General features: G+C 43.8%; 1 protein-coding gene across 1 annotated transcript in view; it reads right to left on the bottom strand.

The window, feature by feature from the left end:
* The window catches only part of PDE1B (phosphodiesterase 1B), a 1,669,085-nt gene that overhangs the window by 1,623,400 nt on the left and 30,007 nt on the right, over positions 1-15,678 (bottom strand). Inside the window, exon 2 of the mRNA XM_086964603.1 lies at positions 8,947-9,055. Coding sequence (XP_086820729.1) covers positions 8,947-9,053 — 107 coding nt within the window. The 5' untranslated portion in view covers positions 9,054-9,055. The remainder of the gene's footprint in view (positions 1-8,946; positions 9,056-15,678) is intronic.

Genomic DNA, 15,678 nt, shown 5'->3' with positions numbered 1-15,678 from the left:
TGCTTGTCAGTCAACACAGAATAAGAAAGTCTGATGCTCCTTTTGAGGCTGAACTCTTTCCCATCACCAATTCCAAAGAACACATGGTGAAGGTCCAGCATCCTGGAAAGTCCCTTTCAAGAGATTACACTCATTTTTGACATGTGGCCCTTCACTCATCAAACATCAATGTCAATGTAGAGACTGGGTCTCGACAGACAGTGTCTGACTCTGTGTCTGCTGATAATTCCACCTCACCTGTGCAGATCCCTGACACTTCTAATGCCAGTTCCCGGTTTCCAGTGACCCGATCACGACATGTGATTCAGGCACCATGACGCTTAATTGAAGAATTGTTATTGCCTATATTTCTTTGGTTATCTGTGTATTTATTCATGTATTTATTTACTTCTTTACTTATTTACCTATTTTGAAAAAGTTGTAACTTTCAATTTAACATAGCAGGAAATGTAGTGTCTTGTAAATAAAAAAAAACTATGTAATGCTTTTGGTTCCCACTGTACACCATAGGCCTGTCACGTCAGCGTTGGAGAGATGAGTTGAAGGCAGTCTTAAAATGTTGAGTTCCATCTTACACACTGAAGGATTAAGACATATAAAATTACTCTCTGTGTGTGGTGTGGTTATTTGCGAGTACCCGGGCTGGCAGGACGATACAGTCCACCATGGCCGGGCACTTTTATTGTCCACAACACAAGATGGGCTCAATTTCTTAACTTCATTTCTTAGCTCATTGTGGCATATCCATAGATCAAACAGTGACATTAGTAGGTTGTAACCTACTTTCTACGTTAGTCGGGCTGACAATTATGCTGCTATTGGTGTCACAAAAGAGACAGTTCCAGTGGTAGTTATGAGTGTCCCCAAATTATTCAGATGTTTGTACTCTGTAGTGGCAATAGGGGTATGGGTGTTTGCTGTCTAATTAGTGCTGTTCACTGCAGGGGTGTCAGTCAAGGTTGTGACTTGTGGGAAAGCATTTGGGTTTGTGTTTGGGGGTGTATAACATTTGCTGCATAAGGAACTCCATAGGATCTCAGTGAGTCATGCGCAGAGTTGGTTTTTTGATGCCTACCCTGGTCCATCACTCATGTATTCTTTCGTCCTCCCAAAGCAGTGCTCATGTTCATATGTCCATGCTTGTGTGGTTCCTCTTGTAACTACTTGCCTGAATCACCTCTACTCAATCCCTTTAGTGGCATCTAAACAAAACAGTAAAAATAGATGGAACTGCCTCCAAACACCAAGACTGCTCTTTTCCTATAAGAGATATTACAGGCCAATGCCATTTCATGGTCAAAGCTAAAGCCAATCAAAGAAGGACTCAACATGATCCCTAACTAGTCAGTGACCATCCGTGTTCCCTGTGCTTACCCTTTGCTCATTGAATCACTGACTGCGGAGGGTCAAGATGTGTACTCTGCCAAGTCCTCCAATGTAGTGGAATCATGAAAGCTTGCTAACATTCTGGCGCATGTTGCGCTGCTTCATTTCCATTTGCACTCACTCCTTACAGACAAGACCCATGTTAATGCCCCAAATCTGACTTTAGGGCAAATGTGCATCAAACTACATCCCATTTTACAAGGTAGCTGTCGTCTGTAGCACAGTGCACTGCTAGTAATATTAAAGCATGCAAGGGGAATTCAAGTAACATGAAGACTGGACACCACTCACATTAACACTATTGACATGTACGCTGTATCTATAGGTGAAGTCTCTTACTTTTGAGTGGCAATTTCAGCAACACTAACTGCCAAGCACCAGCTTTGTTGTGCCATCATTTTTGCTCACCCCTTTACTGCAACTATTCTTAAAACAAGCACTTCCACTGCACTGTCATTGTCAGAGTATCAGTTTCATATCTGGTGCCTATCCTTGCCAATCTGCTCTTTTGGGATTGGCTAACACTTGCCTGGCTGGACATGGAGAGAATAAAATTAAATGGCCGGCCGTGAAACCCCATTCAGGTGTGAGGGGAATAACTCTGTTAAGATGGTGACTGCATGATCAAATTAACGTGGCAGCTACCTTACAAGAGAGAGTTCTCATCAAAATCAATTGGAGCTGACTCTTTGGCTACTTCAATAGTGTGCACTCTTGTCTGTTTCTTAGACTTTCTCACATTCCATTCAAATTAGCATTTTATTTGTTATTTATGCTGTTCCTTTGGATGATCCATTGTATGACTGATGGCTAAAGATAGTAGTGCTAACCCTGATGCACTTCCTAAAGATTTTTTTTATTTTTTTTATTTCAGTAATTTTTTATTGAAAATTATATTTACATGGTGCAGAGGATATATTCCCCCTTACAGACTGCCTGGTTGTCTTTTCGCACCCCTGGTGGCGTTGAGAGAGAGGTGTAGAGATATAGAGAGTAAAGAGAGTAAAGAGGCACAGTGTGTTACAGAGTAGGTAATCTGTGCAGTGCTGCCTTAAAGATTTCACCCAGAGAAGCTCTTTAGATGAAACTATATAACTGCTGGGCAATCTTAGCTGCTGTAACCATGAAAAACTTTGCCCAATGAAACCAGAAGGAACCCTTCCTCTACCGCCTTCAAAAGAGAAGTGAAAGCTATCCTCATGGCTCAATTCACGTGAACTCTATGTCTACTCAATGCACTGTATTACCTTCTTCTCTCCGTGCATATTCGTCCTTCTCTTTATCTTTGTTGTTTTGCTCTAGCTTAGCATCATCCTCTCTTGATCTAGACGTATGTATAACTTACCTATTTTGTGTTATCCTATATCGTAATATATCGCATATTTACTCCACTTGCCCTGTGAACCGCTCTGATACTCGCAAGAGTCTGGTTCGCGCTATATAAAACTTTCAACAAAATATAAATAAATAAATAAATTCATCATCAACATCAGACTTTATTCAATTTTTCAATTCAGAAAAGTTTTTATAAATAAGATAAATAAGTAAACATACATTTTTCTACCAGATCTTGCTAAAATATCATATCAAAAACAACCCTTCACTATCAAAGTCCATCATCATTCGCAAGAAAGCCACTCACATAAAATGTGATTCCTCAATTCGTAAAATCAAATAGGGCCTTCACATTGATTAACTCTTCATAAAATACATATTTCTTAATACATAATAATAAAACTAGATTAAAAAACAGATCATGTCCAAAATACCTTCAAACGCCCCGCATCATACATCCTTTAGTAATCGCCTATGTTTTAATGCAGCCCACAAATATGCATTACTGCAAAGCACATATAATGGTCAACTAACTTGAATATAATAAAGTGCTGGACAACATTGTATAAAATTATATTTTCGGTGCAGGGGCACAATATAAGATTTCCTTTGAGCCAAATAAAAATTAAAAAAAAATAAAAGATGCAAATTAGTCTATGCAGACCTTCAGCCGCAGGGGCAATGGGCAGAACACTTACTGTATGGGTATTAGTCGGAAAACGAGTCATAAGGGGAATCATATTTAAACTAAACCATATCAAGACGAAGCAATGTTGAGAATTTAAAACAAATGTCCAATAAGACTGAGTGCCAGGTTTAACAGGGTTACAGAAAACAAATGATGGACGGAATGCTGACAATGCAAACATTCTCCCCCAGTCAAAAGATCTGGGTTAAATCTATTGTTTTTTCTTGTTTAACAGGGGGCATCATATAATATAAAATGACAGAACTTTTGTGTTTGTTGCATGCCCATCTGTCCCTATCAGCTTTATCTAAAAACAGCTTTTTAAGCTTTGTCCTGGGAACACTAGCACAAGTAGAGGGGATTCAAATAAAGCTGTAAGTCCCAAGTTTGCAAAAGTAGTACTGACATAATTCAGTTAGGGAATCTTGGTAGCAAAATCGTTTTAAGCAATCCATCAGCACAGCCTGATTTATATTGACAGAGTCTCGTTTCCATATTGAATGCCATAAAAGCAATGGTGCCAATCAGATATTATCCTCAGTATAAGGGAAACGTAGCTCATTGTGGCAAATAATATTAAGACAGCTCGAGGGCAGTGATAGAATTCTTTTCAGAAAAGAGTCCTCCACAGAAGCAGCTGAGTGATTTCTGTCACTCCCCAAATTGCTCTGCCATATGTTGCATCCGCCTTAGCCTTGGCAGAATAAATATTCAACATTTCTGGAGTTGGCCTAGACCCAGCTTCTTCACAAAATTAAAGATTGCAACAATTCTTATTTCCAACAGGGCAGCGCGATTAAGCACCATTGCCTTCCATAGGGATTTCCCTACAAATAACACCCTCAGATGTGAGAAGGTCTCAGCCACCTTTATTCTTCAGTTGGCTATATAAAAATTCGGGGGTGGGGGGAGTTCTCAGGGGAATCCCTGCAATAAGCACATGGGATTTGGATTAATTTACTTGTAGCTCCAAACCCGACTGACACATTCACCTTTGAGCCACACTTGTAGATGTGCCAAACTATGAATGACACATCCTATCAAGAAACTACTGAATAATGCTGATACAAAGCCTCTTTTTACAAACTCTTTGTTTGTTTTTGTTTCGTTTATGCATGTATGCAAACAACGTCACTGAAACAGCTAAAGATGTCTCTATTCAGCCTAAAACCGTGACAGTTTGGACACAGGATGAAAAAATGCCAGCAAATGGAATCTAACTGAACCTTGCAAATCTACTTCATGACAATAGAAAAGGGTCAGGGACATGGCACCTTTTCCCAGAAATGCGAGACCAAAATCTCTGGCTCACGCTTGAGAAAGTATGCATTTTAATAATCTTCAATGACTGTTAAATTGCCATGTTCGAAAAGCAAAACCGGAAAATATGCTACGAATTCAAATGGTTACAGTAAGATAAGTTATATAAAGCTTACTTATAAGGCTCTGTAGTTTTATTTTTAGTAATGATGCATTCAAAGACAATACAGGAGAGAGCTAAATTGATAAATTGTTGATAGGTGAGCTTCTTGGTTATTCGAATGATAGTTACATCCATAATTACAACATAATTTTTCACAATATCATGCTCCAAACCAGTACCCGTGTTTCTATGTGAAAACCAGATTAAGGAGTCAGAATGCTGCAAGTTACATATCAGCAAAATATGCAGATTAACGCGAGGGAAAACACTGATTCATAGTTTCTAAATTAGCAAAGTAAAACGATTCTAAAGATTCCGTACAGTGGTTAGCAAATTGCAGAAAAGAGATGGTTAGAGATAAATCTTCAGGGACAAGGTGATAACTGGCTAGAGTCTCTCTTATAGACATGAACGAAAGCTGTGGACCTACAAAAATTTCGACACCCAACACACCCGAAGAATTGTGGTAAAATATTTTCAATTCAAATGTATTGCAAGCAAAATATGTGTAGAATTTCTGAAACATTAATCAGAAGGTTAAAAGTCACATCTCAGAAATTGCAAAGAGGTCTGTGTGTTAGAAAAAATCACCTTGTAAACTTTAAAAAAACAACCACAACAAGAATAGTGTACTGTAGTGGCCATATCACCCTCAAGAAACCGTTAGGTAATACTCCTGTCTTTCCTGGGTGCTGTGTCCTGGACTCATCCCCATCTAACCTGTGGATCACAAGTGTTGCCCACAGAAAGTCAGAGGCATGATCCCTTTCCCCAAACAATCAGACCAACAACTTTTGTTCATACATGAGAAAAATTATTTTTTATTACTATTCATTGTCTATAAAATTGCAATGTTAAAAAAGCAAAAGGGAAAAATAGAATGCTACTATTTCAACTATCAAACCAGTCTCTTTCAGTACAACCTGAATAAACAAATTCACCAAACACCAAATACACTTTTCGGACCCAACATATAGCTCACTATACAAATAAGTAGTGGAGAAAGAAGAACTACTTGGGAGTAAGTACTCAAGTGTAGTAAGTACTCAAGTGTAGTGAGTCATGAACGTTTGCTATGGTCACAGAAACAAGAAGAACATTCACTTTTAGCAACTATTTAAATGCTCATCTGTACTTCTGAAGCCTTCGAGAGTCACCAGAAAACACAAATCACTTCTGGCAGCCTATGAGTGGCCCTGAAGTAAATCTTCCATTCAGTGATAGCTGGAATTGATCCGGTGACATGGAGATGATGCAACAAAAAATTGCTTGTGATCCAACACCCAAATAGAACTTGTTGGAGGAGGCAGGATTTTGCAAAGAACAAACATGGAGATTCACTCTTGTCAAGGAGTCCCAGCATGCCCATGCAAAGCCTCGGAAATTCACTTACCTAACCGCACACCACTGAAACATGTACTGAAAGAACTTGCCCGATCCACCGGTAACTGGAAGTAACCAAGTGACAGCACGGTGCAGCCCTATTGCTTTCAGATCGAGAAGCACGTCTGCCAGCATTACCACATAAGAAAGAAACCCCTGTGAAAGGCTCCTGTAGCTTTTCGCTACTCGTAATCGGCTACAGTTCCTGTAAGAGCACTACCAATCTGTTCCTATTTCAAAATTGCTTGACCTTGGCTCTTTAGGACAATACGTTGTAAACCCTGTATAGTTAAAAATATTAGTTATCAAACAATTTCCCCCTGTTGTGGTTGTGGTTTCCCATTATCGGTTGAGGATGTGGGAGGTTTTTTCTGGGGATTTTGGCTTTGCTGTCCTTGCGGCTGTTCACTGATTGTGTTTCTTGTCTGCATTGATTAAAATTTTGTATTTTTCTGGCATCTTGGTGTCTGTTCCTTGCTCGTCTTTTGCTTGGGTATTCGCTCCTATGTTACTGTGACGAGGGAGATGGACGAGGTAGGTAATGACTCGGTTACTTACCGGTAATGTTTATTACTCCGAGTCATAGTCTCCCTCGTCACTGTCTTATTCCCTCCCGCCCGCCCTTGCTGGTGGGGGGACGGACAATGGGTTTTGCTTTATTTTTCAGGATGTTTCTTGTATAGGTCCCAGCCTTATTGGTCAGCTGGCAGGTACTTCCTGCTGGGCGACCATCTTGGGTGAGGACCTTTTTGGATTGGGTGAATGCTGTGTCTGGATCACTGGGTTCTCCTATGTTACTGTGACGAGGGAGACTATGACTCGGAGTAATGAACATTACCGGTAAGTAACTGAGTCATTACCACATAAGCCTGTGAAAGGCTCCTGTCTCTTTTCGCTACTCGTAATTAGCTACCGTTCCTTTAAGAGCACTAGCAATCTGTTCCTATTTCAAAATTGCTTGACCTTGGTTCTTTAGGACAATACGTTGTAAACCCTGTATAGTTAAAACTATTAGTTATCAAACAATTTCCCCCTGTTGTGGTTGTATTCCACAAAAAGATCCCCAAGTTTGGCTGTCCGTCTCTTTGAGACCGCACATCCTAAAACACGCGTCCCTCTCTGAGAGTATGATTCCCCATCTGATTATGCCCATGCGGAGACACGCTAGTGTGCTTGTTCAGAAGCACTCTCAGCTGCCTCATTTCAGCTAAAACATATTGTTTCCCCCAAACTATACACACTTAGAAAAACTCACTGTCGAAGTACAGATAGTTATAAACTGTCAGTAACAAAATTCAATGCCGGTCCCAGTGTACTCACTGATCATCCATCCCACGCAGTTTAAGTGTGCCGTCCCTCGCCCCTTTAAGACCAGCCACTAATGCCGTTTGTCCTTTCACCAGAAACAGCTGTTGCTCCTTGCCTTATGGGGCAGCAATCCTTCTCAGCTGAGAGTCAATATCAACTTGAGCACGTGCGGCCCACCTGCGCTCTTTTTTGGGGTCAGCTCTTATTTGACCTCATCAGACTTCCAGTCAGAGCAGGAGAGAGAATTTCAAAAAAGTGGGAAAGAAGGAGGACGAGAAAGACGGAAAAACAGTGACAAGGGGAGAAACCGGAAGTGAAAATGTATACAGAGGAGTGAAATAAAGGAGCATGGAGCGAATAAACGTGGATTGAAAAGGCATGAGGTAGGATTAAGACTGTGCCCTTTCCATATTCAGTGCCCCCACATTCCATTGCCCCAGCTGCAGGCTTCTGTGCAAAACTTTGGGCCTCGGCCCTTATTATCTTAAAAATTAAGCACTGGAGCGACCTGTATCAGTCAGAATCCGTTAAAAAGCGCCCAGTGGAGAGGTCTGAAGCACTATACACAGTCTTCTTAAAGCAGAGTGGTGTGTACATTGGCCTGTATCGAGGGTTTGACGCAGTTGAACATGTTTGTCAGCCTATGTTGCTCTAGGACCCCCTACTGTCAGTCTGTTTCTTTGAGATCTTCAGCTGCAGTGACTTGCCTTTTAAAAGCATTTGGGGTCAGTGCCTGTCACTTTAATATCACTCTTTGCTGGTTCACTGGCCCATTAAGAGCAGGACATGTTGGACCCTGCTCCTTTACGCTCCGGCAAATACGGTCCCTATCTACTTTTTGCACAGTGTTGGATGCTGCTTTTTTTAACAGAACTCAGTGGCCTTGATAAAAACTGCTTCAGGTGGCAGTTTCAATTTATCACTCCCGATAAAAACCAAACTCACCGGGGTTCAGAATTTACTCGTGTGATGAATCACACCTACTCAAGGTTTGTAGGGTATAACAGGAGGATTTTGCCACTTAACGCACCAAAGTAAACATGTTCCCGTAAATACTGTACTCTTTTTCCCTGTTAAATTCTGACAGGTTTGACCTTCTGAAATGTAACTAATTGTAAAGAAATCCATTAGACACAATAAATATAATTAATTAATATATGTTTAATTGAGCCCTCAAAATTCTTTATTCTTGACATTCTTTTACATCTCACATTAGGATGTCATTTATACATCATCTCACATTATGATGTCATTTATACATCATTACACTAATGACAAGACGTTATCGCACCTAGTGAGATTACCAGGTATGGTGAACTCCGCACAGCGCAGAATTCTCACCCGTAAAGCTTACTGATTATTTAGCACACACTCTATGTCCTCAACCTTTAACAGTTACAGCAGTTGAAACTAGTGTACTCACAGTGCCCGTAGTTTAACCCACATCTTCTTGCTGGGCTGAGACTTGAGTTCGAAGGGTGATGCACAGCATTCCAGGATGTCCTTCTCAGCACCTGGAGACTCCATCATCCCTGGAGATGAAGGCAGAGAAACTGTGATGAGAGTGCATCATTGTAGGAGTGTTGGGTGGAGTTCATCATGTCAAAAGCAGGAGGAGGGCTTTAGAGAGCACCCTGTTCATGCATTAGAGGCTGATATTAATTGAGATAAGCAAATAATCCATGCTTGAACAATTAGGGCAGTTCATCACCCCCGGGGAAGAGGGGCCCGCTGTACATAGCATAACATGATTGACAGAAGAGCGTGAGACGCAAAAAGCAGTGCCCTTTGGTACACTAAGGGGAATGTTTGATCCCTCTAAAAAAACTGGAGGATGGGCATATCCGCCTTTTGGGGGTTTTACTAAGAGGCATTATTTAAAACAGGGGTACAAAGAGAATAATCCCTTTATACTGGAAGAGGCATCAATGAGAAAAGCACATAATTCAAGTGAGGGGATGGCACACTGGTAAAAGCACAGCAGGCCAAAGGTGAAGCTGGGGAGAGCGTTTCACCCCTTCAGGAAAAACTATCGGTGTGCCTGGACTGAAGAGGTGTAATACAGCAAAAGTCACAACATCCAAGAAAAGTCGATAATTTCCTGGGAGATAGAGAGGATAACATAATAGAGAGAGGGGGTGGAATATATCTTAGTACTTTGATGAGCTGCTAATTAGAGGAAGGGGGCACATAAGAAAGCATATCATCTATGGGAAATGGGTCATAGTACAGATGTCAATCGGGTAGGTGCCAGAAGGGTCGCTTTCAGCCAGTCAGGGCTTTTCAGCCAATTGAACTTAACATCCTAACACTTAAAGTTTCCCTTTTTCCATTATAAGTGTAAGACTAAAAATTCCATCATGGTAAGTGTTGTCAGCTGAAAAAAGTGAGGTTTGAATTATGATAGCATATAACAGTCACTTCAGGCCTCGCTCACTGGGTAAGTGTAACATCTTAGGACACTACATCTCTCTTGGCTGCATTCAACAGCCCTTTTTTTTTGTTTTTTTAAAACCTTTATTTTACCTTCACATAGTTACACAGCAGTTCGCCTACAACCCCAAGGGGCCGGATGCTAATAAAGAGCAGTGATAGCCATGCATAAAAGAAGTCCTCACAGTAGTCACGCTGCTACTGTAAAAAGGCACATCATGAAATCGAGTGAAAGGTATTCAGCCAATATCAAGTTGCAAGTTAAGTAAGGTTTTGTTTTTTGTTTTTTATGAAAATAAGAAAAAGAACAATCAGGAAATCACAATGCGGTCAAATAAAAGTAATAGTGCAGTTTAGCTGTACGAAAGATTCATATGGCAGTATATGTTGCTATTTATTGTCTGGAGACCCAACCCGAAGTGAGGGAGGACGGTACCTCCACCCCCATTTTCATCCGTGTGGTATTTCCTATCCCCTCTGTCACCCCTCAATCCACCCCCCCTCATCATCCGACTCTAACTGGTCATCCTCTGGCAGCGGGTCACATATGTCACCACGGTACACATTCCATGGGGACCATACCTTATTCCATTTGCCTGGGCACGCACGGCTTAAATATACCGCCCTCTCAGTTATCATTATCTTGTCCATATTCATACACCACTGCGACTTCGTTGGTAATTCTGCCGCCCCCCCCAAAGCTGAGCAATATCTCTCTTCGCCACAATCATGCCTAATGTCACCCAGAGTTGGCTATCAGCGATCACACTCGGCAACTCTGGGCATTAGCTTGCCTCATCTTCACTAACGGCCCCACCAGACCGCCGGGGATGCCTGGTCTCACCCTGGAGATACCCATTAAGGGACCATCTCTCAGGGAAGCCAGGAAGGGTTTTGCAGCGGTCGAAGCGCCTTGGGACCCTCCGGGTAAGTAGTGCGCTATATAAATGCCTATACATACATACATACATACATACATACATACATACATGTCTGGATAAGTCCGTTGGTTCCCCCACGTTCAAGAGACAAAGCCTTGGTTCTGGGAGGAGCGAGGTCTCTAGGGTCTGTGATACAGTGCGCAATATTTGCCGCCAGTAATTTTGTATGCGTGGGCAGTCCCAGAGCGTGTGAAAAAAGGAACCCTCCTCCCCACAGCCACATAGAGAGAAAGGGTGCTGTATTCTGTGGATGCGATGTAAGAGTGTTCTTGTATAATATACTCTGTGTAGGACCTTAAGTTGGACGAGTCTCAGCCTAGCTGAGATGCCTACCTCTTTCGGCGACACCAAAGCCTCATTCCATTCGTGTTCATCTAGGGCGTCTACTTCCCTTTCCCATCTTTCCTTCTTTCCTTCAGGGGAACCAGCGGGTCAGGCAAGTTGTTCAGGAGTTTACGATAAGTCAGAGATGTCGCTCTTTCTACCATAAAGTCAGTTAGGAGGTGATCCTCCAGCGGGGAGGACTCTGGTAGAGTCGACCCGGAGGGGATGGCTGCAAGCAAAGCATGGCGTATCTGCACATAGCGATATGACTCGTGTGGCCCTAGGTCATACAATTCCCTCAGGCGGCTGAATGAAATGACTTCGCCCCGCTCCCACATGTCGCCCACCGTGGATATTCCAATGGAGTCCCAGTGAGAGAAGCCTTTGCTGTATCTCAGGTTTCCCAAGGCACGTGTGTCCCAGAGCGGGGCGAGTTTGGTAATTCTCCCCTTCCAGCTCAACGCGGCCGTCGCCACATGCCATAGTTCCACAGTGAGTTTGGTAGGCCCCGTTAAGAGTCTTACTTTACGTCGGTCATAAAGTGGGGCGAGCATGTTGTTGGTGCCCAGCTGCGCCCTATCTGTTTGAAAAGCTGGATCAGATTGTGAGGCATGTATCCATTGATTAATGGGCTTAAGTTGCGCCGCCAAGTAATATAGGTGCAGATTCGGCAATGCAATGCCTCCATCGTACCAGCCTCTGTGTAGTTTGGCCTGCGCTATGCGTGCCGGACGATTGCCCCACAGCAGCCCAGAAACAACTGCGGCTACCTTTTTAAAGTATCCCGGCGCCACCGAAAAGGGCGTGTTGTCTAGGATATACAGAAAGCGGGGCAAAGACATCATTTTATACAATGCTGCTTTTCCCAGCATGGTCAATGGTAACCCCGCCCAGAATTTGACGTCTTGCTTAAGACGTTCCAATGGTGGCGCCAGATTTAATTTCATATATACCAGTGGATCCAGCGTGACATGGATCCCTAAATACTTGAAAGAGGAACCAGCTAATCTCAGGGGACAGTCCGGCCCGAGCGTCGGGACCTGGCCTCTCAGTACATATAACTCCGATTTGTTCCAATTAATTGTGTATCCCGAAATTCTGCCGTGCTCGTCACACAGATTCAAAAGAGCCGGCACGCCTTATTCGGGATCTGTTAAGTACACCAGCATGTCATCTGCATAGAGGGACAGGCGGTCTTCCCACCCCTCTTTCCATTGTATCCCTTTAAGCAAGGGTGTTTGTCTTATTAGGTTAGCCAGTGGTTCTAGGGCCAGTGCGAAAAGCAAAGGAGATGGGGGGCAGCCTTGTCGGGTGCCTCTCCCTAGCGAAAATGTACGTGAAATGTGGCCATTCGCCACCACGTGTGCCATCGGTTCCGCATATAACAGCCTAATCCACGATCTAAAGTTCGGGCAGAAGCCCATGCAGGACAACACCTCAAAAAGGTAATTCCATTCCACCAGGTCAAAAGCCATTTTCGCATCCAGGGCCAGTATAACTGCACTGTCGTGAATCTGGTCCGCCCTCGCCAGCACCCCATGAACCCTGCGTAGATTTAGTGCCGTGTTCCTATGAGCCATAAATCCCGATTGATCTGCATGGATAAGATCAGGCAGATGAGCCATCAACCGGTTTTCCAGGAGTTTAGCCAGGATTTTGCTTTCTGCGTTTAATAAGGAGATGGGGCGGTATGAGGAACACTCTTCCTGTGGTTTACCGGGCTTGGGTATTGCTACTATAGTGGCCGTTCTCTGGTCTAGTGGAAGCGCACCCTTCTCTCAGCATTCTTCATACATATCGAGCAAGTACGGACTAAGGTCTTCGGACTGGACTGGTACCATTCCACTGGAATGCCGTTTGGACCGAGAGCTTTTCCAGGTTTGAGTGCTCGTATGGCCAGCTGTATTTCAACGCTGGTTATGGCCACATCCAGGTCGGCTATTGCTTCTGGTTGTAATACTGGGATTTCCATTCTACTCAGTGCATCCTGGGCCATGACCGCAGTCACCTCCCTCTCTGGAGTATACACCTGTTCGAAATGTGCCACCAGTGCTTTTACTATCTGTTCAGGGTCAACAGCCCTTTTGACTGCAGTTTAGACTGGCACATAATGACATGGCTAAGTACCTTCATTTTTGTGCTAAATATTAAAAATTAAAAACCTTTGTGGCAGAACCTCGTTTAGAGGGCCATGAGGCAAGCAGAAGCAACTGGGCACAACTTTGGGGGCTGAGTCCTTTTCTCCTGATGTCCTGGAGCCCGACTTTTTACGCTCAGCAGCACCAACAAATTATTGCTTTTATGAAAAAAGGAGTGTTTATACATGAACACGAAGTAATATACAGCATGCAAACACAATACACACAATCTCCTGAGCTCAGGGCTCTAGTGGTTTATAGGTGTATTCCTGAGGTCTACTCCCTTATCACTAGTGGTAGTAGTTATTCCTCAATCACTATGGGTAACATTCAGGGTAAGCCCCACTAGTAGCCCAAGTTCCAGAAGTCCCACTCCGTCTCTTTATTAAGGTTAAAAGTGTTCCAGTGCTGAAGTATTATATGGCAGGTGAGTTCCCCCTCCTCCTTGGGATGTCTGGTCCATAAATAAGTCTTACCTGCAGCATATGAATCATCAGAGTCTTTGAGCGCACCCCTTTCATGGGTGCTGAAGCTGTCCATCATCTCCTTGTATTTGCTTTGTTTGCACTAAGATGGCAGGGTATGCTCAGCCGTGGGTGTCTTGTGCACTTTGCCACTAGAGTCAAACTAGCCTGGCTGATGAGGGTTGTTACCCTGAAATCATTACCAGGATGCTTGTTTCTGGTCCCGGGAAGACATGGCTTGGCAGTTTGGGCTGGACTGTTCCCATGAGGCAAAGGGTAAAGACTGATTTGCATATAGCTGTGTCTGAACTGGGGTGGTGAAGTGAGCTAAAGAACGATGATGGATTCAACTCTGATCTGTGACTGGGAGTGAGTGTCTGAAAAGTTTCAAGGCTGCATCCATCACCCCCTTGTGTTTGCTTTGTTCGCCCTAAGTTGGCAAGGTATGCCCAGCCGTGGGTTCCTTGCTCACTTTGCCACTGGATTCAAGCTAGCTTGGTTGATGAAGGGCGTTACCCCAAAACCGGTCCAAGGATGCTTGTTTCCGGTCCAGGGAAAGACATGGGCTGGCAGTTCAGGCTGGACTGTTCCCATGAGGCAAAGGGTAAAGACTGATTTGCATATAGCTGTGTCTGAACTGGGGTGGTGAAGTGAGCGAACGATGATGGATTCAACTCTGATATGTGACTGAGAGTGAGTGTCTGAAATGTTTCAGCGCTCCATGCATCATTTCCTTGTGTTCGCTTTCTTCGCCCTAAGTTGGCAGGGTATGCCCGGACATGGGTGCCTTGCTCACTTTGCCCCTGGATTTAAGCTAGCCTTGGCTGATGGGGAGTGTTATGCTGAAATCATTCCAGGATGCCTGTTTCCAGTCCAGGGAAGACATGGTTTGGCAGTTCTGGCTGGACTGTTCCCATGAGGCACAGGGGCACAGGGTCAAGACTGATTTGCATATAGCTGTGTCTGAACTGGGGTGGCGAAGTGAGCGAAAGAACGATGAAGGATTCAAACCTGATCTGTGACATAGTGTGAGTGTCTGAAACATTTCAGCTCTCCGTCCATCATCCCCTTGTGTTTGCTTTGTGCTCCCTAAGTTGGCAGTGTATGCCCAGACGTGGGTCTTTTGCTCACTTTGCCACTGGATTCAAGCTAGCCTGGTTGATGAGGGGCATTACCCCGAAACTGCTCCCAGGATGCATGTTTCCGTTCCAGGGAAGACATGGCTTGGCAGTTCGAGCTGGAAAGTTTCCATGAGGCACAGGGTCAGGACTGATTTGCATATAGCTGTGTCTGAACTGGGTTGGTGAAGTGAGCTAAAGAACTATGATGGATACAACCCAGATCTGGAACTGGGGGTGAGTGTCTGAAAAGTTTCAGCGCTACATTCATCATCTCCTTGTGTTTGCTTTGTTCGCCCTGAGTTGGCAGGGCATGCCGAGAAGCGGGTCCCTTGCTCACTTTCAACTGGATTCAAGCTAGCCTGGCTGATGACGGGTGTTATTCGACACCGGTACCAGGATGCTTGTCTCCGGTTCAAGGTAGACATGGCTTTGTAGTTCAGGCTGAACTGTTGCCATGAGGCAGAAGGTCAAGACTGATTTGGATATACCTGTGTCTAAACTGGGGTGGAGAAATAAGCTAAAGAACGCTGATAGATTCAACTCTGATTTGTGACTGGAGGTGAGTGTCTGAAAAGTGTCAGCGCTCCATTCATCATCTCCTTGTGTTTACTTTTTTCACCCTAAGTTGGCAGGGTATGCCCAGATGTGGGACCATCGCTCACTTTGCCACTGGATTCAAGCTAGCCTGGCTGATGAGGATTGTTACCCCGAAACCGGTCTCAAGATGCTTGTTT

The sequence above is a fragment of the Lissotriton vulgaris genome, chromosome 1_1 (assembly GCF_964263255.1).
Source record: "Lissotriton vulgaris chromosome 1_1, aLisVul1.2, whole genome shotgun sequence".
NCBI classification, from domain to species: domain Eukaryota; kingdom Metazoa; phylum Chordata; class Amphibia; order Caudata; family Salamandridae; genus Lissotriton; species Lissotriton vulgaris.
Note: the sequence above shows the minus strand (reverse complement) of the source record. Positions and strands in the feature narration are given on the sequence as shown.